The 25,748-nt window shown below is 31.2% G+C and overlaps 4 protein-coding genes across 6 annotated transcripts; 2 read left to right on the plus strand and 2 right to left on the minus strand.

The window, feature by feature from the left end:
• Window positions 1-1,285: 1,285 nt before the first annotated feature.
• LOC105141405 (Pentatricopeptide repeat (PPR-like) superfamily protein) lies at window positions 1,286-3,503 on the minus strand. 3 transcript variants are annotated; one of them, XM_011048612.1, is made up of 2 exons: window positions 1,675-3,503; window positions 1,286-1,603 (listed from the first exon to the last, which is right to left on the minus strand). In XM_011048612.1, the coding sequence occupies exons 1-2, from the start codon at window positions 3,476-3,478 to the stop codon at window positions 1,590-1,592; spliced, it is 1,818 nt and encodes a 605-aa protein (XP_011046914.1). In that variant the 5' UTR covers window positions 3,479-3,503; the 3' UTR covers window positions 1,286-1,589. The 3 variants fall into 3 exon arrangements, with proteins under 3 accessions (XP_011046914.1, XP_011046912.1, XP_011046913.1); XM_011048610.1 differs by having other exon boundaries at window positions 1,286-1,595; window positions 1,667-3,503; XM_011048611.1 differs by having other exon boundaries at window positions 1,286-1,588; window positions 1,660-3,503.
• A 174-nt stretch (window positions 3,504-3,677) lies between these two features.
• On the plus strand, window positions 3,678-4,227 carry LOC105141406 (bric-a-brac protein). The gene has a single exon (XM_011048613.1). The coding sequence runs from the start codon at window positions 3,800-3,802 to the stop codon at window positions 3,983-3,985; it is 186 nt and encodes a 61-aa protein (XP_011046915.1). The 5' UTR covers window positions 3,678-3,799; the 3' UTR covers window positions 3,986-4,227.
• A 4,136-nt stretch (window positions 4,228-8,363) lies between these two features.
• LOC105141407 (bifunctional nitrilase/nitrile hydratase NIT4B-like) lies at window positions 8,364-11,155 on the plus strand. Its single transcript, XM_011048614.1, has 5 exons — window positions 8,364-9,024; window positions 9,135-9,305; window positions 9,680-9,973; window positions 10,183-10,452; window positions 10,677-11,155. Exons 1-5 carry the CDS (start codon window positions 8,586-8,588, stop codon window positions 10,736-10,738), a joined length of 1,236 nt encoding a protein of 411 aa, XP_011046916.1. The 5' UTR covers window positions 8,364-8,585; the 3' UTR covers window positions 10,739-11,155.
• Window positions 11,156-15,695: 4,540 nt separating this feature from the next.
• On the minus strand, window positions 15,696-19,592 carry LOC105141408 (uncharacterized protein At5g41620). Its single transcript, XM_011048615.1, is given in 4 exon segments — window positions 15,696-17,208; window positions 17,210-17,449; window positions 17,811-17,933; window positions 18,616-19,592. Coding segments are annotated over 4 exon segments (2,016 nt in total). The 5' UTR covers window positions 19,072-19,592; the 3' UTR covers window positions 15,696-16,011.
• Window positions 19,593-25,748: the final 6,156 nt, after the last annotated feature.

Below are 25,748 nucleotides of genomic sequence, written 5' to 3' on the forward strand. Positions count from 1 at the left end.
AGAAATTTTATAGAAACTAATTCATCAATTACCTTGAACAATCTAAATTGATCAACTATTTTATTTATTAAATGAACATTAATATCTATAAACAGCTAGTGTTTACTGGAAACATATATATAAAACTTGTTTAATTACATAATTAAAGAAACATTTTGAAAATATATCGTATGCAAGTTTTTCTAAATACAAAAACATTACAAAAACACTAGTCCTTGATTATATTCACATTTATGCAATCAAGACTTTATAATCTTGCATAATAATTTATTTATTTTTTATTCTCATTACATTTAGAACACTTTTTAAATTTTATAAATATTATCTTATGAAATATAAAGAGGCTAAAACTTTTAATTGTATTATTTATTTTATTGATAGAATATCTTGTTGTAAACGGAAATCATCAATTATAAACCTGTAAAAATTTAAATGAAAGACTCTTAGTTATTAATGAACATCACCCAAATACCAAATAAAATCTTGTACAAGAATTTTTTTCTAAAGTAGTGAAAAAAAATTTCTTGTAAATTCACCAAGTAACATTGTGCTTTGAGCTTGAATTATATAATATTTAAGTACAGTAGAGCACTTAAAATATAAATGCAAGTTTACTTAATCATGTTAAAAACTAAATTTGTAATTTTTATGTTTTAACTTGTTACTTTATGTAATTTAATTATATTATAATTGAATTAATTTATTATTAATAATAAAACATCTAATTCACCTGTTCTGTCGATTTGATACTAGAAGAACAATATAAACCACGGCAGCAAAACATGCGTGCAGATGATTAATCTACCTTCCCCGCTTCCTAGTGAATACATGAAGCTTGAGATAACTTCTCTTGATTTTACGGTTTTTTGTTCAATGTTGTCTCTAATAACAGTTTATTACTGAACAGATCAACATTCTCAAATCAAAAACTTATTATGAAAGCCTTGAACAAGCTTAATTCAAAGCTGTGAAGGAATGAGCAATTGGTATAGACAATTTCTGATGATAATATGCACCTTGACATCAAATTCAAGATCAAGTAAACTTCTCCCACCGAAAACAGGGTACAACAGCACATAGAAGTGGTGATTAGGTTAAAACTGCAGTAATATTTCTATGAGTAAACTCAGGCAGCAAATATTTCCTTGAGTAAACTCAGGCAGCAAATCATTTGCTCCTTCACCAGTTAGAACAGTCAATTAAATGGGTAAGTCTTAAATATGTACAGGACTCAAGCTTCTTACATTCTAAGACATGATATCAAAGAGCAAACATGCCAAGAATATCAACTGAAAAGGGATTCATCAAATATCTGAAGGCCCATGAAATATTCATCATCTCCACACGCTAGCTTAATGTTTGAATGTTTGCAATCAAAATGCAATATTCCATGTTCAATTGCCTAATGCCGCAACCAGGGACGGGGACGGAAGGTCTAAAGCTCTAAAATTAATGGAGCAATGGATTGGAATCCACATATAGGTTCCTCAAACCATCCCCCTTCCAGAAAGTCAATCTAAAATACTTCTTTTATACTCCAACTAATTCTACACTGAAATATGGGATCGTTGAGAATGATGCCAATGATTTCAGGCCTCTGTAAATATATAACTGCGACCAGGTATTTTTCTAACCCTCGTTGAGAATGATGCCAATGATTTCAGGCCTCTGTAAATATATAACTGCGACCAGGTATTTTTCTAACCCCTTTCTCCTTCATTTCATCCCTAACAATAGAAACATCTAACCATTGATTTGCTGAGGCATAGATGTTAGATAAGAGCACATAACTACCAGCCTTTTCAGGTTCAAGTTCTAACAGCCGATTAGCAACCTCCTCTCTCAACTCAACATCACCATGCAATTTACAAGCCCCAAGCAGTGCGCCCCAAGCACAAGCATGAGGCTTCAAAGGCATGGACTTCAGAAGATCGTAAGCTGCCTTTAGCTGTCCTGCTCGGCTAAGTAGATCAACCATGCAGGCATAATGATCAGGAGAGGGAACTACAGAGTACTTGTTTTTCATGGTATCAAAAAAGTGCCAGCCATCCTCAATAAGCCCTCCACGGCTACAAGCTGTCAAAATTATGGTAAATGCCACTGTATCTGGAATTAACCCCTCATCTAACATCCTGTTAAACAACTCAACAGCCTCAACTCCTCGTCCATGAATAGATAATCCTTGTATCAAAGAACAACATGGAATTAGGTCACGAGTAGACATATCTTCAAACAATTTTACCGCTTTTTCCATGTTCCCACACTTCGCATGCATGTCAATAAGGGCAGCAAGAACATGAGCCTGACGAGTATCAATTGATGTCTGGCTCAAATAGCTATCAACCCATTTAGCTAAGTCTGGATTACCCAGTTGAGAACAAGCAGACATCAAGCTCACCATTATAAATTCATCGGGCTTCACATTCATAGACACCATTTCAAAAAATATCTTGACGGCCTCATTAGGCTGTTCATTCCGAGAATACCCAGAAATCAATGCGGACCATGCAACAACATCTTTTTCTGGAGCTTCATCAAACAATGCCCTTGCAGACGCCATATCCCCTACTTTCGCATATCCATCAATCATAACTGTAAACGAAACAACATTTCTATCGACCATTTCATCAAACACCTTCCTCGCTCCACTTAAATCCCCTGCTTTCCCGAGCCCACTGATCATTGCATTCCACGACGGTAAATTCCTCTCCGGCATTCTCTCAAACATCCTCTTAGCGTCTTCCAAATACCCAACACTTGCATATCCAGCAACAATTGCTGTCCAAGAAACCACATTTCTGTCAGGCATTTCATCAAACACCTTACGTGCACTCAGTATCACCTTGCATTTACCATAAAAACTAATCAAACTAGACCCAACATAAACATCATCACTCACTCCACAGCGCATTGCGGATCCATGAACAATTTCACCTTCTTTCAGTCTCAATTCATTAGAACAAACCTTAATTAGCAGCGGATAAGTGTATTTATCAGGCAATGCATTCTCGCTTTGTTTCATTCGATAAAAGAGCGAAAACGTGTCATTGAATTGGGAATTTTTAGAGAAGATTTTGAGGAGGATGTTGTAGAGGAAAGTGGAGGGGTTAAGGAGGCGATTGAAGATAGAAGTGGAGTAGGAAACTGAAGTAGAGATGGAGAGAAAGTGGGAGATTATAAAGTGGTCCTGTTCAAGACCTTTGTGGATTATGTGGGCGTGGAATTGATGAAGGTGAGGGATTGTTTTGCAGGATTTAATGAGAAGTGCTATTGAAGGGTTAGAGGAGGAAGGGTTTAAAGGCATGAATGGGCTTGTAAGAGAGAGGGGGGTTTCTTTGCATGGTTTGGTGTATGAGAAACAGAGGAGACAGATTGAGTGGTGAGAGAGAGATGAACTCAGTGGGCCAGATAATTGGATGGGTTTCGGCCCATTTATAAGATACTTTAGCTTCTTCTTTTCAGTATATGAAAGAAACATATTCTTAAGAATTTATCTGGTGGATATATAAAAATTGTGCCTTTTAAGTTATTTTAAAAAAATAATAATAAATTTGATTAATTTGCAAACCATCGTGAAGCAAGAACAGGGTCGAGGAGAGTCCATCATTAGCTTGTTGATAGCTTTATCTATGATGGCCCAACTCGCCTCATGGGCTACGCCCATCAAACTCGAATAAATTCCCGTTGCAGTGCAATCAGGAATCATCTCCGATTCACCACCAAGAAAGAGGAGGCGGCCACACCAAGCCGATTCTGTGAAATTAACAAACAAACACAATAAATCAAACCCAGATAGATAATGATCTGGGCATACCCACCAACTCGGAAGCAACTAGCTGCTACTGTTGGGTTGTTTCTCACCGGTGCTTCACTTTCAGTCTATGGAGCCTACATGTCCCTCGCCAACATTGCCCCTCAACAAGCCCGAACCAAGGCTCGTAGCGATTATATTAAAGACCGCCTTCGGAAGATGCTAGACGATTAGACCGCTTCCATAGCCTCCTTAACGGCGGCGCGTGATGGTTTGGAGGACTGCGGCAGGTGGCCTATGGTTTTCGTCTCTCAGTTTTTTGTAACTTTCGGTTCTACTTCGGTTGGGCTTTCTAGTTGTATTGGGCTAGGCTCCTTGTTTTAAAATTGTTGTGGTATTTTATGCGCTCCATCTATTTACAATTATTAGCCTTATTAGTTTTTTAATGATATGAGATTTCCTGTGATTAACCTCTTCCTTCTTTTTGTTTTTGGGAGTCAGCCCAGAATGCGAATGAGATATATTTAATTTTTCGTATATATATAAAAATTAATGTTAATATAAATGCATCCTTCCTATTCCTCTTAGGTGCAACGAAACAATTATGTAGACATAAAGTGGTTTACATTAATTAATAATTGACCTTGATAATCAGACATAAAGTGGTTTAATTCATTTCTCAATAATATCACATTTGGAATAACATTTTATATATATATATATATATATATATTGAAATTTGTTTAATTCATCGATAAATGCATCCTTCCTATTCCTCTTAGGTGCAACGAAACAATTATATAAAAACTAATGTTTTTTTCTCATCCTTTATTTTTTTTCTATTTTGGTTATTGAAATTTGTTTTTAATTTTATCTTATCACATTACATTAATTAATAATTGACCTTGATAATTTGTTTCATGTCATTTTTTTATTTTTAGTTTTCCTTGTCTCCAAAAACAAATCATAGCATTGAGTATATTCTTGATTTTGTATAGAAGAATTTGGTTTGATTGTTTATGAATAATTTAAAATGAGGGGACTAAAATTGAAAATGAGGTGAATTGGAAAGCATTTATTTTTAAAAAATCTTTTTTGATCCTTTATTTATTTAGTTTAACTATCAAGTTTTTTTTAATTTTATTATTTAATATTATATTAATTAATAATTTAGTTTGATGGTTTGTTTCAAAATATTTTCTTTTAAATTAACTTAATCTAATAACAGGCCGACAACATGCTTGGATGTATTTTTAAAGATTTTAATGTACTAGGCTACTCAGATTTATGTGAGTAGTCTTTTAAAATAAATTCTTTAAAAAAAGATAATTGAAAATATAATATTTTTTAAATTCTTGGATTAGTTAATATTTTTCTAAAAATATATTATTTAATGCACATCCATTTAATATTTATTTCCTATTTTTGTGTAACTCATCATAATCATTTTTTTTTAATTTTGTTTAGTTGCTTACTATGATCACAAATTCTTATTATTATATAATTAAATAAAAAGTTGATTTTTTTTTAAAATTAACTTATTGAACCTAATTGGGTTCGTAACTCAGATCTCAAGTTTGACAAGTTAACCCGAATTGAATCAATATATCATTATTTTAATATAAAAAAATAGATGTCATCTTGATATATTTTTTAATTCAAACCAAGTTTTTAACAATTTTTCAAGTTATTTTTAGACTTGTCAAGTTGACAAAATCACATTAAATCAACTCTTATTTAGTTTAATTTAAAATTTGAGCTAGACAAGAATTCAAAATAGAAGGTTTCAATGATGGAAAATATTCTAAATCCTTTTGCGAGAGAAAGATTGTTTACATGTTATACTCTATTTACTCTTAGAAAATAAAAGGCATAACTTTCTTTTGTATTAGCTCTAAGTGTTAACTTTTTCTCTTTTTTTTTTTTTGTATTTCATGTGTTTACGCATTATACTTTATTCACCCATTTAATTTCTTTTAAATTCTTGGATTAGTTAATATTTTTCTAAAAATATATTATTTAATGCACATCCATTTAATATTTATTTCCTATTTTTGTGTAACTCATCATAATCATTTTTTTTTTAATTTTGTTTAGTTGCTTTACTACGATCACAAATTCTTATTACTATATAATTAAATAAAAAGTTGATTTTTTTTTAAAATTAACTTATTGAACCTAATTGGGTTCGTAACTCAGATCTCAAGTTTGACAAGTTAACCCGAATTGAATCAATATATCATTATTTTAATATAAAAAAATAGATGTCATCTTGATATATTTTTTAATTCAAACCAAGTTTTTAACAATTTTTCAAGTTATTTTTAGACTTGTCAAGTTGACAAAATCACATTAAATCAACTCTTATTTAGTTTAATTTAAAATTTGAGCTAGACAAGAATTCAAAATAGAAGGTTTCAATGATGAAAAATATTCTAAATCCTTTTACGAGAGAAAGATTGTTTACATATTATACTCTATTTACTCTTAGAAAATAAAAGGCATAACTTTTTTTTGTATTAGCTCTAAGTGTTAACTTTTTCTCTTTTTTTTTTTTTGTATTTCATGTGTTTACGCATTATACTTTATTCACCCTTAGAAAATAAAAGGTATAACTTTTTATTTATAAGAAAATCTAAAAATCCTATAAATAGAAAAATATTAGTCTACCCCTTAAATAATATCACATGTATTATTTTAAGTTAATTTTATAAATTTATTCAATCAAGTTCTTACTTTATTGTTTTTAGATCTAGAACCGTAATATCTTGTATTAATTATATTCTAATTCTTAATTTTTAAAATTTATTTACAATCCAATTACCTAATTAATTATTTTTTTTAATTGGCAATACAATATGTATCCTAATAACAAGATCACTAGCAAATGGCAATTCAAAACATGACAAAAGAAAATATTTTTAAAAATTTATTATTCATGGTGGTGGTTTGAGAGACCTTTTGTCATTATTTGGAAAGAAAAAAGACGTGCTAACCTTTTTTTTTTTTTCTTATTTCCTTCTTCCTGTTTGCCTACCTGGGAATAATTTCCTTACAAGGCTAATACTTGATGCATGAATTTTTGCATTTGCTTGCTTTTTGTCGTATTTAAAAAAAATATGGCTCTAAACCCAACCCATGTACAATTTTACAGCATGTTGATTGATAAGAGCTCAGAAGTCAAATACGATGGCTTAAAAAAGAGTTCATTAATTATTTTATTTTTTTCGCCATTAACACTATAAAAAAATTAATAAAATATTATATTTCAAAAATTATTTAAATAAATAGCATAATTTTACGAGTCACAAATGGTGCATATATTACTATAATACAAATTACAATTAAAAAAAATAAAGAAAATTTCAAAATCACACTGAAACTTCAATAACAATATCATTGATAAGAAGGATCTTAATGATATAAATCCAATAAAACTAAAAAAATATCATGAACAATAACTAGTGTAGGCCTCACAAGTTTTTCAAAGACAAGTAAACCACTCATGTTGTTTTTGGATGACTTGTATGATCTACTATGATTATCATGGGTGATTTTCTATAATGTATTGAATTTTTTTTGTTAAGATCTTTCTGATTATATTAATAGTGTTGTCATTGAAGTTTCGTTGTGCTTCCAAGATCTCTCTTTCTTTGTCTTTCTTTCTCTTCATGAATTACAATAATAAGAGATGAGAAATGAGAGAGAAAAAAGATTTTGAAAGTACATTAAAACTCTAATGATAATATCATCATCATCAATACTGTAAAAAGGATTTAAAAAAAACAAATTCAACAATATCTAAAAAAATCTATTAATAATGATTGGAATAGACCACATAAATTACTCAAAAGTAAAAGAGTTATTCATCATCTTTGAACGGCTTATATAATCCACTCTAATCATTGTTAATGACTTTTATTAATATTATTGGATTCGTCATATTAAGATATTTTTTTAATAATATTGGTAAAGTTATAGTTTAAGTTTTAGTTGTGACTTTATGTGTTTTTTTATTAATATATTATTTTTTAAAATACTTTTTAAACCGTGTTATTTTTCAATTTTATTTTTAATGCTCTAAAAAAACCCTCCATTTTTTCATGAATCAGAGCTAAATCTAAAAAAAACACTTGACATTGATGTGGAGAATCTGTTACACGTCAGATATACATGATCAGCAGGCTTCCAATTACAGTGCCTGCGCACAAGTAGTCGTAATAGATTACCAACTGAAAAAACAATTCCTACAATCTTTCTGGGTTAACCCTCGCAATTGTTTTCGCAACTAAAGATCATGTTTGCTCTCTGATTCCAATGGCTACATACCCCTTTGACTGTCATTAAAACCATAAACAACTAGTGTAATCTCACAATTAAACTTACTACAAACATGACATCTTTCTCAACATAGAATGCACATCATATTCTTAAGTAAAAATGATAATGTCCAGTCACATTTAGATAATTTAATTTATTCAATCCATAATCTCTAATCAAACTACTTGTACCAAAAAAAACAAAAACAAAAAAAAGAGTTGTTGCTGGATGTTTTCGCATCCGTTGTTTATAAAACATTTGTTTGAGCATCGGCTATTGATAGTATCGATGTTCTAACATGGTCAAATATCAATGTTTTATTACTAGCACAATGCTGATGCTGAAACACAATGGTATGGACAAGCATGAAACCAGATTTCCAAAAGACAGACAGCATTTGTACGAGCGTGGCATTCCTACATAGTTCATAACGCCGAGCGCTGCCAACAACCTCACTCACTCAAAGAGGCAATAGTGAAAAGTGTACTGCTCAAGTGAAACTTGCCTGTCTTTAATGGAGGAATCAACAAAAAATGCGGAGGCTAAGCAAGTAAAGAAGAAAGGACATCGTCCTCTTATCGTTGCACAATCACCGGCCGAAAAGGCCCACATCATGGTCCCTGCCATGTGTAGCACTGCCATTTACCGCCTCAGAGGTGAACTGGGTCTCGTCTCCTGCGGTGCAGCCATTCACTGGCTCGTCCACCATGCCCGGCCTGATCTCATTCCCGCCCCCGAACCACCCCCTAAGGCTAAATCGTCTAAGACTTGCCCCAGTCGCAAAACGGACTCCGTTGATCATGACCCAATTCCAAAACCCGCTTGCATGGCGAAGGCAGATGGTGATACGCCTGTTTCTGGTTTTCCGGCTACCGCCCCGGCAGCGAGGTCTCCGGTGAGAGCCACGGTTGTTCAGGCTTCGACGGTCGTTTTTGATACTCCGGCAACATTGGGTACTTGGAGTTGTGTCTTTTTTCTTTTTCATTTCGATTTCTAATCTGATTAAGAATGGGTTTTCTTCTATATTGTTTTTATCTGTTACAGTCTTTCTTTTTTCTTGCAGATAAAGCAGAGAGATTGATTGCTGGTGCAGCAGCATATGGGTCACAATTAGTTGTGTTTCCAGAAGCTTTTGTTGGTGGTTATCCTAGGAGTGTGAGGTTTGATGCTACAAATCCAACTGAAGGAGATGATGGTTTGCAGAGGTACTATGCCTCAGCTATTGATGTGCCTGGTGAGAGCCCCTTTTGATCGCTTATGTGGCATTTCGCTTTCTGTAACTTGTGCCAATCTATGCCTTACTCCTTCATCTGCCAGCTGAGAACTTTCTGTACCAGAAAAGGAACTTAGTTGTAAGAAACAAGTGCTCCAGAAATTGACCTGGCTTAGCATCAGCAGAAATGGAAATAAAAACAGCTGCATTGAATCTGTAGATTGTTGATCATTTCATTGCGATTTGAATTTTTAGAGTGCTGAATAGAGGCAGCTGCTGGAGCTGAAAACAAGCTGACCAAATAAATAGCCATGCTTCTGAGTTTTGATCTTATAATTCCATTACTTCATTTTGTGTATCGTAGCTCATTTTGGTTTGGACACGTGAATTTGCAGGTCCTGAAGTTGAGAGACTTGCGAAAATTGCTGGTAAATATAAAGTACACTTGGTAATGGGAGTGGTGGAGAGAGCTGGATTTTATCTCTACAGTACAATGCTGTTCTTTGATTCCCAGGGACAGCATCTCGGACAGCATCGCAAGATAACACTAGTGGCATCAGAGAGTGCAGTGTGGTATTCTGGAGGGAAATCAACATTGCCAATATATGAGACCTCGATTGGGAAAATTGGTGGCCTTACCTGTTGGGACAATAAATGGCCACTTCTAAGAACTAAGTTATATGATAAAGGTACAACTCTTCTCCTTGTTACGTTAAAAGTTCTTCTGTTTTTTAAAACATTTGAGTTCCCATGTCTTTCAGAATTACAAAGTTGGCAAATCACATTCTACAATCTGCAATTTCAATTACCCTCTTATGCCTTTTCTCCATCAGAGATGTTCTTCTGCAAAATGGAGCTCTCCAACTTTCATTAAGTCTGTTCTGTACCATAAATATAGGTGTAGAAATATATTGTGCGCCTACGGCTGATGCAGGGGAAATATGGAAAGCATCCATGATCCATATTGCCCTCGAAAGTGGTTGCTTTGTTCTTTCTGCAAATCAATTTTGCAGGAGGAGAGACTATCCATTTCCACCTGGAGATTCAAATGGTGATGCATCATTAGATGCCATCACATGCGCTGGAGGTAGTGTTATCATTTCACCATCAGGGACCATCTTGGCTGGTCCTAGTTACCATGGAGAATGTCTTATCTCAGCTGATCTAGGTATTAATGCATTTCTTTTATTGATTAATCTGCGGATCCGTTCATTTCATTTAGTATTCATCTACATTATTGGTCCCAAAATGTACATGAAGTTAGCACCTCTATTCCTGTAACATGTGTTAGACCTGATTTTGTTTTTAAACAGATTAGCCAAAACATCATCTTCTCTTTCTTTCCATATTCTATGAAACTCTCTGATCATTATTTTCAATCCACTATCTCAGACCTTGGAGATATCATTCTAGCAAAGACACAATATGGTGGAATTAGAACCATGTCAGGGTGACTGCAAATGGATCCAATCCCTTTTTGTCTGCGACAGAAATGAAAACTAAAGCTTCTGGAGAGCTTTCAGAGTAAGTTTGCTGTGTAGAACATGTTAGTTCTAGAATAACCTTTTCCAGTCTACTAATGGGAATGCCTAGAATTTGTTTATCATCAGTTTTCTCCAGTTTCCATGGGTACAAAGTGCAGGGCAAGACTTGTCTGCTGGCCTAAATAACTAGGTTCAGAGAAACTGAGTGTGCTTGTATAATAGCCATTCTGGGCAATTTTGATGTGGACAGCAGGTCCGAGGTTATATTAGATTGTAAGATTTGGCCAAACCCGGTGTAACATAGAGTTGCTGAAACTAATTCGAATGCTTTTGATACTGTTACAAAATCCAGAATATCAATGAATTCTCTTGCTTGAGGAATGCGAGTAACAGTCTATGCATTTTGATTTATGACACAAGACCCATCCATTGTTCTTGTGCTACATTCATGGTTATGATGGCATGCGAGAGGTGTGGCATGCACAAATGTCACTAGCGTTTCTCTTGTTAGCTCAAAGACACATGTAGACTGTCACAGCAATGTTGAACCTAAGAGTGTATGTAATGGAAAATTACAAACAGCTGGATCTAGAAAGAGGTGATCCATGATGAATTCCATGGGGTCACAAAGAAAGGTGTCTGGGAGAGGCGTGCCTGAAGCGTGATTTCCTGGACTGCACCCATCCTGTTGCGGGCTTGGTGCTTTTTTAGTCTAATAACCGAATTCCATGATTACTTGGCCATTTGTCTGCCTCCAAATGTAACTAAACTCGCCACTCTTGGGCTGATTTGGCCATTTGTCTGCCTCCAAATTTAACTAAACTCGCCACTCTTGGGCTGATTTGACGCAAAATAACCGCGTTAAAAAGAGATAAAAGAGTGAATTGACGCTATCCTAGTGCAAAGTTTACTGTTAGTAGTCATGGTTTGGAGGTTGATACGGTTAGATGGATGGATTTTAGATTATGAATGGACTAGGATTAATTTAAAAAAAAAATTATATTTGAGGTTTTAATATTCTATAAAAAAAAGTTTTAAAATAATCCATGTAAAAATAAGGTATAAAATATAATATAATTATAATATAATTATAATAAACAATCCATATTGAAAAGTTAAAAAATAATTAGTATAAATATAGGTTATAAAAAAAATATAAAGCATGAAATGTAGTATAGTTATCTCACATAAAAAAATCCAAGAAAAAAATGTAAGCTAGATATAATTAGTCTAGATGTAATTAGTTTATATTGAAAAGTTAAATGATTCATTTGAACGTGGGTTATAATTATTCCATATTGAAAAGTTAAAAAATAATGTGGATGTAAGTTATATATAGTTATTTCAATCAAAAAATTGAAAAACAAAAAATGTGAAAGTGGGCTATAAAAAAATGTAATGCATGAAGTATAATATAATTACCTTACATTAAAAGGTTAAGATTCAATCTATATGGATGTAGACTATAAACAAAATAGAAGGCTAAATACTCATAAATTAATTTTATATTTTTAGGGTTTATTAAAAAAATATTTTTAAAAAATAGGATTTAATTGGGTTACACAGGGCCACTTGAATTTTGGATTCACCCAGTAAGTTATTTGAGTTTGACTAGACCAATTGTATCTTCAAATTTATTTGGTTTGAAACCTGATTAAGATCTTAGGTCGTCTGGGTTCCAGGTCAACTTGTTGGACTGGGTTTCATAATTATAATACAAAATGATCGCAACAACATGGAACATAATTCAAGTTGATGTCATCCAAATTCCATCTTCATCTCTTCGAAGGACAAGTTCTCATATAGGCTAATATAGTTTTAGATACAAGTAAAGATATTCATTGAAAAAAGATAACTACTTATTGTTTTTAGTTTACTGCATTCTTTTAAAAATCAAACTTTACTAAAAAAAACAACTTAAGGCATGAGATTTATAATTTTATTTTTTTTCTAGTTTGTTTTAAAGGCATGAGCAATCGATGCAACTTCTTGATTAGAATAAGTATCATACAGATTTTGGTGATCTTATTTATGGTGAGATAAATGTGGATTGGTATTCCTCACCAATTTATGATATTTATTTTGATGATGATAATGTTAATGGTGATATCATAAATAACGATATTAATGATAGTGATAATATCATTTATAAAATTCTTGTTAATAAGATAGAAGTTGAATGCAAAGAAAACATGAACTATTATCACAAAGATAGATGTATTCAAGGGTTATATGGACACAATAAACATTTATGAAGCAATTTGAGATTTTCAATTTATTATTTAAGAAGTCAATAAAAGATAAATAATTTATCAATTGTTGTTTTTTATTCAAGCTTTAGGATAAGGGGACTAAAGTTGATGTCTAAAAATATTATACACTTAAAGCGAATACATAAAAAGGGCTAGAGAGTCTTGATTGGACCTTCATGAGATCGGAGTTAAAGCAATTTGAACATAAGGATGAGTTCTTTTTAGCTTGGAGAAACTGATGCAAAAGATCTTTTTTTTAATGTATAGTTTTATGTTATTGAGAATAATTTTGTATATGACTATTGGATCAAATTGAGAATTCTCTAAGCGATTTTAGAGTGTCTGTTCTTATAGAATTAAAACTTTACATTAATTGGAGATCGAAAAGGTTTTTCTATAATTTCTAAAATTTATTATTCAAGATTTGTTATATTTTTCTAATTGATTTAGGATTATTTTTTCTATTTGAATTAAAAATCCTTTATTATTTTTCCAACTTTATTTATGATATTTTTCCCAGTTTTTTTTAGGATTTTTATCACATTTCTTTTATTTTTTGGGTTTTCTTATTAGTTTAGGTGAGTTTTTAGGTTTATTTAAGAAATTGTAAACCTTAAAGGTAGACTACTATGATATAAAATATTCATTAATAAAATTTTAAATTAGAATTTCTATATGATCCCTTTTCAACATAGTTTTATGTCCTTCCACTTGTTATCTTTTTTGTATTGCTTTCATCTACCTTAATTGGTATTAGAGGTAGATTGTGAAGCTTACTTGGTAGCTGGCTCTAACAGAGACTAACCATGGATCTCCAGCTAGTGTACAAAAGACCTATTTTAAAAGCAAATATAGAGGAGGCAACCTTTTAGTAAGGAAAAGCATTATGAAGACTTTAAATTTTGAATTAGGCTTTCTAATTTTACAAGAACTTTACAAGCAGATGAGTTTGTCAATTGGTTGAATGAAGTTGAATGAATTTTAAAATATAATAAGGTTTTAAGACATATGATGATGAAACTAATTGCGATCAAATTGAAGAGTTAAGGCTTCTACCTGGTGTGGTAAATTAAAAAAGTCATGAGAAAGGTGAGAAAAGTCAAGAATTAATGACTATGACAAGATATATATATATATATATAAGCACTTCTTTCATTTTGGTTATATATAAATCATGCACTAAAGACTTAAGACAATAAGGTAAATCTGTTAGTGATTAAACTAGCAAGTTCTATCAATTAGTGGTCATGAATAACTTGATAGAAATGGAAAAGCATTTTATAACAAGATTTGGCGATTTATCTGGGATATGTTGTGCTTGTAGGTTTCATGGACAATTTTAGAAGCTTATTAAAAAGCTTTGACAATTGAAAAACAACAGGTTGCTTAGGTAATTTGTAGAAGTTTCCATGCAAATTAGTACAATAAAGAAGGGCACAACAATAACAATGGTCAACCACCCTCCAAGCTAGATCTACTTAGCGAACTTCACAGACAACAAGTCAAAGTATAAGTCAGGGTTTTAGTTAAACTTTCCCAATTTGTTATTACAAATATGGAAAATTAGAGTATCAAGTTAATAAGTGTAGCAAATCATAAAGTTATTCAAATAAAAATTTATTTATAGAGGAGTTTCTGGATAATCTTGTTTATGACAACTCATATAATAGAGAGTTGAATTTGTATAGAGATGATGGTGCTAACCTAGTTATTCAAAGGAGCTTTTTGACTCCCCGGTGTGATTAAGATGAAGATTGGCAACTCACTAATATCTTCCACTCGACATTTACCATAAAAGATAAAGTCTACAACTTAATAATGGACAGTGGTAATTGTAAGAATATAGTGTCCTTGAAGACAGTAAAAAAGTTTCAACTAAAAACTAAAAGTCACCCTAAGCCCTGCAAGCTAATTTGGTTGCATAAAGATATTAAGATAATTTTGGATAGACGTTGTCTTGTTTTGTTTTCTATGAGCAAGAGATGCTTTGATAATGTTTGGTATGATATGATATATATATAAATATATGTTATCTACTATTAAGCAGGTTATGACAATATAAAAAGAAAGTTGTGTATAACAGGTAGCATAATATATATACCTTTAGTATAAAAAATAAACAAATAGTAATGATACATAAGAGAGAAGAGGTGATTGTTGAAAGAAAGGATAAAAATATAAAAGATGATGATATAATATTGGAGAAGAAAATCAATATATTACTTATGGAACTTACCCCTATTGTTTTTATCTATAATTATAGAGATGAAAGAAACAAAAGAAGAAAGAAAAGATGGGGAATCTAAATAATGAGAGTAAAGATATAATGTGAAACACATTATTGACAATTAGTAATGATTTTATTAAGATTAAGGATGTTTTGAAAATTAATTATTAGCCTATGACTTTGAGTAGAACAAGTCATAATCATCAAAACTTGAAAATAAATTCTTTACAATCCAAGAAGAAACGATACATGTCTTATTTAATTTATGAAAATATTTTCTTTTATGGTTATTTTATTTTTTTATATTTAGTTAAGAAAACTAAATATTAAGATTGATGAAAAATACACATTTCCTAATTTAGATGTCGACCTTTTTCAAAAGGAAGACCATAATACCACCCTATTTCGATAATTAATATGTTTTCTCTTGGGAAGATGCTGCTAGAGAGGAAAAGAAAAAACAAAGGTTACAAATCAGACAATATACATTATATTTGATGCTTCTGGCATGTCAAGGTAAGTAATGCCAGAAGTTTTTGTACACTGGTCATGTGGCCGAATGACAACCTTTTTTTATCCTACAAGAACCCTACGGGCACGAGCATTCTTACAAATTGACAAAAGTTCGGTGAAGATTGAACAACGATTGCAGCAACTTCAGTAATTCTAGAACAGCAACCAGGGGATAACTTCTCAGTTCTCGCTGCCTAATTCTTCTAGCATTAGGCATCTAACCAGCCTTGCCTAAAAACTACCTGGATTTCTCACCATTTTGATTTTCTTAAATTAATTCCTTCAGCTTTGGCCTCTGACAGCCTTGACTTAGAAACATTCCCCGGTATCACAGGTGGTCTCTCTTGCGCTAGATTGCTTGGGTCTAGTGAGGACCGCAGCTGCCCCACTTGTCGCATAGGACTAGCATACCCTCTTGGAGAATCTAACCTAGAACCAGACAATAAGTAGTCCCTATGACCCTTCACTGATTGATGCCCATGCATTTCATCTCCATAAACTTTTCCTTGCCCTTGCCTCTCCAGTCCGGAAAATCTCCCCCAATCTATCCCGTCTCCTGCAAATGGGACCCTCTCATTTCGGGTGTCCCATTCCACTCCATCCGATATGCTTCTTTGCAGAGAAGTGCTTCTCCGGGGTAATTTGCTTGAGGTAGATTTCCTCCCTTTGATATCTTCTTCATCAATTGCTGCCTTTCTCACATCGCGGGGAGTTCCAGAAGGATATGTTGTCCACTTGTAGCTTTTGTTATTGTTATCCATATTCAATTCTATGGAATGAAGATCACTTTCAGCAGAGCCTTCCTCGCATATTACCCCATCATCTACTTCTCCATCCTCCTCGTTTATTTCACTTTGATGAGAAACAAAACGATTTTTACTTAGGTAAGCAGCTATCTCTTCATCATTCATATAATTAGAAGAACTACGCCCTTTTTCTTTAGTTCTTTTGGTTCCTAGAAAAGCTTCAAGCTGGTTCTGAAGTTTATCAACAGCTGCATTTTTCTCCTCAAGCTGATATTTAGCTTCTGAAAGTTTCATGTGGACTCTCTCCTCACGTAACACGTCAGCTAACTGCATCATCTCCCTTTCCTTCTCAACCTCTTCACAAAGTTTTGCAGATTCCCTCTTCAGTTCTTCAACTTCAGCTTTATCGTCACCAATATCCCTGGCTAATTCGTCACATACCTGCTGCATTACAACTCTTGCTCTCTTCTCACTCTCAAGTTCTTTCACTGCCTTCAATAGAGATGCCTTAGTCTCAGCCAGTTCCTTCCCTAGCTTCTTGTTCAAGCTCTCAAACCGTCTCCTCAGCTTCTTCTCTACATCAAGTTCTTCTGCAATGGACTCAATAGCAGCCTCAACCACTTTCCGCTCTTTGTTTTTCCATGCTGCCTTTTCTTCAGCAAAGCACTTCATTAGATAGTTTATCTCATTCTGGTCAGAGCGCTGTTCTTGAGCAATGTTCTTGAATAAAGTGATTGACCTGCAAACGTGCCCTCTCAAGCTCAGCATGCAAGGCTGAGATGAGTGACATGCTTGATGAAGGCCTGTCTTCATTACCCCATACACGGTTGATAATTTTAAGTAGTTCCTTTGATGTAGTCAAAGCATTACTAACATCCTTCAGACGAGGTTTAACTCCAACAGTAGATCCACTAGGAGTTTGGGCTCGGGAAAGAGTCTCAATCTGCATCATAAGAGAAAAGAAAATTACTGTAGTGTTTTAATACAAGTACCTTTTAAACTGTACGGTGCATGGGAAGATTAATGATAAATTGATAATCTCAAGTTTGGTTTAAAAAGGAAAACTACAATAATCCTCATCAATTTTTTGAAGAGTATATGATATACCCGTCATCAGATTCATAAAAGATGGCATGGATAAATTATTTATCCAACATAGAAAATTAAAAATCTCAATATTCCAATTCAAACTATTGGTGTGTCCAATTCCTGACCCCAAGAGACAGTAAATGTATAAGCTCTTGCTCTCCAGGACACATTATAACATCTGATCTCAGAAGACTGACATTATTAATTGAGCGTACCTCCATTAAACTGGCATTACTAACTGAATCAAATGCTCCAATACTCTGGTCCATAAGCCTAAGCTTCTGAGAAATCGATGATGTTCTTCTATGGCAACTGCCAGTTCCAGATCGATCAATTCTCTACAAAAAGATGATTACAAACAACAGCACCACAGTTAAGCAAACTAACATGGCAAAATTAACTTTGATTTAGAGGAAGCAACCTTAGGGCCCTCAAACGCCAGTATCAATTCCGGTTGTTTCCTCAACATATAGATGGTATAGAAAAACATTTGAAATTATAAATTCACAATAAAAAAAAGTCATGCAATATTTAAATTTGACAAAAGCAAGATTGGAAAATCAAGTCATCTACTGAAAAACACCATCCCCATTCCAAAATCCATATAATCATCCACAACCCAACTAACTTTTTCCAAACTAAGAAGTTTCAATCATTGCTATATTAAGAAAATGTTCAATCAGCTAAGACCAAACATATGGCTTTACATTAATTAGAGAGACCCACAATACTCACCTAATATAATCACCACTCACCTTATAAAAACCAAACTAACACATGGTTGCAGATTCCAAAGTTCAAACTTTTTCAAATTCCCCCAACTACCTTACCAACAATCAAATTCCACTTTAACAGAACCTTAAAAAAAACTCAACCAATCCAATTTTCAGTTTTCCCTTCTTTCACATCGTTTAAAACCAACATATGACAAGAAACCAGGATTAAAGTTTACGCTAACATCCTATCAACAAAACATGAAAAAAAAACTAAACAGGAACATAAAATCAAACAAAAACCCACCTCAGAAACAGGACTGTGAGAAGGATCAGACAAATGAGGAGGCAAAGAACCTGAATGCACCGGTCTCCTCTCTCTACCTCTACCCTCTTTCCTCAACCTCCTCTCCTCCACCATTTCCTCCTTCATTTGTGGTGATGGCATCTCATTCATCTCCCAAAGGGTAGCAGCCAGCTTCCTCGCTGACACGGGCGCCTGTTGCTGCTTTGCCTTTCCATTTAGTGACTTCGGTGAGGACTCCAAGGCCCTCAGTGTAGACGATGGGGTCCTCTTCCCCATCAGCTTCCATGTGGGCACTGGTGTACTGGATCCACCCCTCTTACCCACCAAAATTGCTCTCTTGAATCTGTAGTTTTGAATTATAGATGAGGACGATGATGCCGATGAGGAACACACTCTTTTCCTTATCTTACCAGGCAGCAATTCCTCCATGGTTGCACTTCCTTTTTGCCTTGGCATTATCAAGTTATCTCACTTATAGATCCCACTCACAAAATCACAGTAAACAGGATGAACAATATATCAAGAATAAATAAAAGTTAAGAGCTTTACTCTTCATTTGGTGATTGGTAGCTAAAAAAGTTCAAGTTTTTGAACTTGGAGAGCTAAAAAAGGTAGAATAAGCAATGACTTGCTGTTTTGGCTCATGGGTCTTTGGATTTCGCTAATAATAATGAGAAAGATTTGAAATTGAGTGAATCGAAAGTTTTTTAAATGGTGAAAAAAAAAAGATGATGATTGAGTATAATGGAGTTTTGAGAGAGATTTGAATTGGGAAATGTGAGAGAGTGAGGGAATGTGCGAGAGAGAGAGAGAGAGAATTGAGGAGGAAAAACTAAATAGAGAACCCTAAAAGGGAGATTTGAGGGAGCTTTCTTTTTTGGTTTTGATGACTTGCACTATTTACTACTCCTTGGCCCTTGCTCGTATGCTTTTGGAATTTCGATCAATACAGAGTCTGTGCTTGCTACCTTGTGATGGTGTCAACTGTAAAGTAAGAGAAGGAGAAATTATATTTATAAACTCAGTCCTTGTATTGTTAGGAAATTAATAAGTTAGTCTCCCTTGCTCAGATTTCTTTGTATTTGGTCCCGTATTTTCACATTTATTTTCATTTTGGGTATTCATGGAAAAGGTGATGGCTCTTTTATTAAAAAAAAATAAAATTGATGTTCATTTTTTTCATAAAAACTTACTGCATCAATTAGACGACTCTTAAAAAACTTGTACTAGAAGCAAAAGAAGGGCTTGTAGATTTTTTTGTATTTGTATTTTAAAAATATTTTTTATATTGAATTAATTTTTTTGATATTTTGATATTATTTTGATGTATAAATATTAAAAATAAATTTTAAATAATTAAAAAACATATTTCAAAATAAAAAACAATTTAAAAAAATTACCAACACAATATCAAATAAACTTTATAGATTCTTCTCAACTCATAACCAACCATGGATGCTTATTTATTTAGTGTATTTAGAGACTATAAAATGTTGAAAAGTAAAAATTATATTAATTTTATAAGATTCCATAAAAAAAATTAATTATAACTAAAAGAATTTATCCTTTCACTGTATAAATTCACAATTCACAATGAAAAGCTAATTTTATACCTAATGGGCAGTATTGGCTTTAGAAATATATAGATTTTTTTCACAAGTCTTATCAGTAATTATATTAAAGAAGGATGTTGATTAGTAATTTTTTTATATATACAATATAATTATTAAATAACCTTTAAATTTTTCCCTTGGGTTTAGGAGTTTTTTGGTTTTTTATATTTTTTATACATGTCAATTACTTAAATATTTCTAAAAAATAAACTCTATATATTATGAATAAAAGGTCATTTTAGGTTTTTTTTTTGTTATGGATTTTTTTATAATTCTGATATGGCTTTTTTTATAATTCTGATATGGGGTTAGGAGTGATTTAGTATTTAATATATCTAAATTAATTTTAAATTCAAAAAATTATTAGTGTATGCTATACACACTAGGAGGTAGGATTGCCCGGTCATTTTGAGTGGCACTTATGGTGCCCACACAACATCGAATGTCACTGTTTAAGGTGGCATTTGATGCGCTTCCCTATCCCTATCACAATGATAAGGCTCGTGTTCACCAGCAATGTGCAAAGAGATGCTAGCAAAGACTTTTTTTTTCTTCTTTCCACCTGGAAAAACATGTTGACCATGGCTAAAGAATATAAAAAAAAAAAAAAAAAAAACAAAAAGGTCTAGCTATTTATTTGTTAATTAAATTTAATTTTTATTATTTTGATTATAATGTATTTAGTATTGAATCAGTTATTGAGTTAATTTAATTTTTTTTTAATTTCATCCTTTAATATTTTATTTTTATATCAGGTTTAATCCTTGTATTTTTAATTATTGTATTCAATCTTGGATCATTTATTAAGTTAATTATTTTTTAATGGCATCTCTTTACACTTTGTTTTTATATTAGATTTGGTCCTTATTCTTTTAATTATATTGTTTTTTTGTCTTGAATCCTTTATTGAATTAATTTATTTATGGATTTTATCCCTTGATATTTTATTTTTATATCAAATATAGTCTTCGTTATTTTAATTGCTATTTTTAGTTATTCTTATCTTTTTCTTAATTAAAATTATTTTTTAATTTCATGCTTTATTTTTTTGTTTTTTTTTCTCTGGTGTTAGATTTGGTTCTCTTTAGCTTGAAATCTATATTTTTTAAAATTATTTATTTAATTAATCTCTAATTATTTTAGTTGTTAGAATTTTACATTGTTATTTTTTTTCCTTGTACATTGTGATCCGACTTTATGATCTATGTGGATTGGATTTGCTTCAATCATTTTTAATAATTTTTAAAAATTTTATCCATCATTATTGAGTTAATTGAAAGTTAATTTTTTTATGTATAAGATTTTTTTTATAAATTTGATTTTTCTTTTTGATCTTACACCTCATTTTAATATTTTTTATTATTTAAGATTTGACATGATATTACTTGCTTATTTTTACAATCTCATTTGGTTTTCCTAATACTTTATTTTTTAATTTTATTATTTTATAGTTTAATTTATGAAATTTGACAGTTATTATTATTTTTAGTTTTTTTTATCATGTCGAGTTGTTGATTTGTTTTTTATTTTAAATATAATGATAGCACTTTTTACATCATATTTTTTAACTGCAAAGAAATTGGCCCGACTCGTGGTAAAATACAGGCCGTCAATGTAGTTCCTATCATTGTCATTTATCATCAGGCTGGGTCATTGTCTAAATTCTTTAAAATAAACAACTATTTTTAAATTCAATTATTTAGATTAGGTGATGAAAAGAATAGATTTAATAATTAAGTTTTTGGTATTTTTATCATGTAATAGATTATATTCATTTAATTGAAATCATATATTACTCATTAATAATTTAAATGGTATATCATTCATTATAAGATACTAACAATTATTTTTTAAAATGTTATTTTTTAAAAAGATATTAAAATAATTTTTTTTAAAAAAATATATTTTTTCAAAATAATTCAAAAATATAAAAATAAATTAATTTTAAATAAAAAAATTATTTTTTTAGAAACATTATTTAAAACACAATTTCAAACCTACCCCTTATAATATGTTTTCGAGTGGTCTAATTTGGTAACCCAATAAAGTAGGTTTGCTGGGCGTTTTGAGCTTAGGCTGGCTGGGACAGGTAGAAGTGAGTTCTTACTTTTTAGGAAATGGAATTCCTTTGTAAATACAATAAATTTGTGTTCTGAATTGGGATGGGCTGGATCTTTTGGGCCCCGTTGAAATAACATGGGACCAAATGCTAAATAAGAAAAAGGAGATAAAGACAAAATGGAGAAGCAAATTGTTTCTCTTTCTTTCCTTTTCTTACAGCTATTGTTGAATTGAATTTAGCTATCTAATTCTTATAGCTATTATTTTAGCTATTTATTGAATTGAATTTTCACCTGTGCATGGGGCGAGGTTAGGTCGTGAAGGAAAATTAATACTGTAATTGTTGTTAGGTTAGAACGCTATGTTGGGTAGGTTGTTTTTAACATAATAAAAATTATTATAAAAAAATTATTTAATATTTTTATTAATTCAACACATTGGGCCAATATAAAAAAAGTATACAGTCTTTTTATTGATAATCACCTGTTTGTAATGTTCAACAGTTAACACTAGTAAGTGAGATTGTGCATTGCTATGAGTCTGTTTAAAAAAAAATTTAATTAAATCTAGTTAAAATTAAATTTGACAAATATTGATGTGTGCAACTGCATGTTAAATTAGATTATATATATTATAAAATCTACAGCTGCAAGAATTTTTTATTTTCAATTTGTCACGTATGTTTTAGGAGAGCTGAAATAAGAATTTTTTTAACTCATAGTCTATTTCAAAATTTATTTACTCATATTCCTTAATACAAAAATAGTAATTGTAAAATATTAATAATTAATAATAAGTTTTATTTTTCCACTAATCCATGATATATTTATATATTTATTATCAAGACATTTGTTAAAATACCATATGTATTTTTAAAATTAAATAATTTTAAATCACTTCCCTTCAACCTTTTAAACACATGTGACATTGTGGCGGAAGGCTATTTTAACTAACAGAACACATTAAAAGCATGTCTTTTATTATTTTTTATTTATTAATATAGATGTTGAGACTATTTTGCATGTTTTTTAAATTATTTCAATGATTCTAAAATTAATAATTATATAAATCTTAAATACTTTTAAAATTTATATAACTCAAACTAATAACTTTAATAAAACAAATTTAAAATTTGATCAATTGAGCCACATCTCTCATAATTGTTTTTCATCATTTTTTAACATTTCACATGAGGTTGGTAATAAAACAATATTAAAAACATTATTATTTTTCCTTCATTTTTTATTTCTTATCATTCAATGAGCACCAAAAATTTCTTATTTCACATTAGATTTATAAATTATTGGCTATTGAATGTTAAAAATGCATTGTACAAAATACTAAAAGCGTGTTTCATTAGCTAATTTTTGTTTAGAATTAGGAAAATTGTAAATATTTTTTGAAAATCGATAGATAAATTTAAAACGTCAAAATAGAAATCTACATGGGCAGATAAATCATTTAAATTTTCCGTGAAAAAAACTTGTCATTTCCCTTGCCGATTTATTTATTATTCGGTTACTATTTTTTTTCACTTTGGGACTATATTAAATGGATATAGAGTTCATAATATAAGATGAAAAACAATAATAATAAAAAGAATCATGAATGGACTATATTGAATAAGTTGGAAATTAATGCAGTGAAATGAAAATCATAGCAAAAAGATGTGACTTATTGGTGAAAACATCATTTCATATGCCAGAACCAAATCATATAAATTTGATTTTTAAAGACCAAAATGAATACGATCACAAACAAAAATCACTTAATATTTCATATAAACGAAGCATTTGGGCCTTCGTTTCTCTACTACGTAAAATACTTTAAGGACCAAAATGAATAGGATCATAAACAAAAATCACTTAATATTTCATGTAAACGAAGCATTTGGGCCTTCGTTTCTCTACTACGTAAAACACCATTTTGTTTTAGTTTATTCCAATATTAATTTCTCTTAAGAATTATTAAATTTTAAACATACATTTATAATATTGAAAACGTGTTTTATTTAACAAATGAAAAAATAAATCATGTCTAATTATATAAAATTATTTTAAAATAAGATACAAGTAGTAAATATTTATTTTAAATCATTAATGAATATAAAGATTCATGATTTATATAAACATAACCACATAAATCATTTCAATATGTGTGGGCAAATCCTGTCATTTTACTCTTCAATTGTTTTACTATTTGGCCACTATTTTACAATCAAGGACTATATTGAATGGATTTAGATTTTATGATTTGAAATGAAAATAAAATAAAAAAATCAATAATATATTAGGACTATATTGAATAATTTAAAAGTTAATAGACTGTAATAAAATCACATATAACCTACCTGATGTGCTAGTGGAAAAGTCATTTCACATCTAGGGACAAATCACATGAATTTGGATTTTAGAAACCAAAATAAAAATAATTATAAGAATATCTAAACCTATTAAATTAAAATAATAATAAAAAAGGCTAAGTGAATATTTCATCTATTGGAGATCCACACCTATTGGGATTCACATAGTGACGATTGTTTTTTTTTTATGTATTTTTTTTTAATCCAATCCTCTGTATTTGTTATTTATATATTTTTTTTAATCCAATCCTCTGTATTTGTTTGATTTATAATTAGGTTTGATAGTTTTTTTCAATAAATTAGATTTTGGGTTTTTGAAGTGTCAAAAACACATTCCAACATTATCTTGATGTTAGATTTTACAAGAAATAGTTCAAATTTTTTGTTATCGAAAAGTTGAAATGAAATGGACAAAAATTGATATTGATGAGAGAATTGAGGTTTCTTTCTTTAGTGTTTTTCTTAAGATTTTGTGATTCAAGTGTTTAGCAAAATTATCTTTTGATATTTTGAGTTTGAAAATTCTAAATTTTAATATGTATGTTTGTTTTATTTATATTTTAGTTTCTTGGTTTATAGAGAATAGAAAAAGTTATTGGAAAAAAGTAAAATAGAGAAAAGTTATTCATTGTTCACATTCTAAAAATCAAAAAGATTGTTTTAGAGAGAATAAATTTCATTTAACAAGGGGAGTTTATTTGAGGTGTTTTTTTTTACCTTTTATCTAGTTGGTAAAAGTACATGAGTTTTGAGCAAGAAGATTTTTTGGGTTGATTTTGTGTTTTTGTATAACAGCCCAGCCCAACTTGTCATATATTGTCCGTTTTGGGTTTTAATGTCCTCATGATTTTGTTTCTAGTAACGCGAGCATACATTTAAGTCTGATGCCGCGAAATGTATATGACAAATTGCAACCAACATTCTTTTTTTTTTAGATTAACGTGGGTGTCCGGGCCAGCTTGCGCGCACCACGACTAATCCCACGGGCCCTGAAGTTAACGACCATGTAAGCCTCCAGTGGCCATCATATGAGCAACCAAGGACTCGAACCTGAGACCACAGAGGGAGCAAACCCCTTAGTCCCAAGTCTTTACCAC

Source organism: Populus euphratica, unplaced genomic scaffold (genome assembly GCF_000495115.2).
Source record: "Populus euphratica unplaced genomic scaffold, PopEup_1.0 scaffold144.1, whole genome shotgun sequence".
Classification (NCBI taxonomy): Eukaryota; Viridiplantae; Streptophyta; class Magnoliopsida; order Malpighiales; family Salicaceae; genus Populus; species Populus euphratica.

Excerpts from the sequence above, each read along its gene's own strand:
- LOC105141405 (XM_011048612.1), bottom strand. The coding sequence starts at position 3,478 with ATGTTTCTTTCATATACTGAAAAGAAGAAGCTAAAGTATCTTATAAAT.
- LOC105141406 (XM_011048613.1), top strand. The coding sequence starts at position 3,800 with ATGATCTGGGCATACCCACCAACTCGGAAGCAACTAGCTGCTACTGTT.
- LOC105141407 (XM_011048614.1), top strand. The coding sequence starts at position 8,586 with ATGGAGGAATCAACAAAAAATGCGGAGGCTAAGCAAGTAAAGAAGAAA. Across the intron at positions 9,306-9,679 it reads CTCAGCTATTGATGTGCCTG|GTCCTGAAGTTGAGAGACTT; the intron begins GTGAGAGCCCCT and ends GTGAATTTGCAG. Across the intron at positions 10,453-10,676 it reads TCTTATCTCAGCTGATCTAG|ACCTTGGAGATATCATTCTA; the intron begins GTATTAATGCAT and ends CCACTATCTCAG.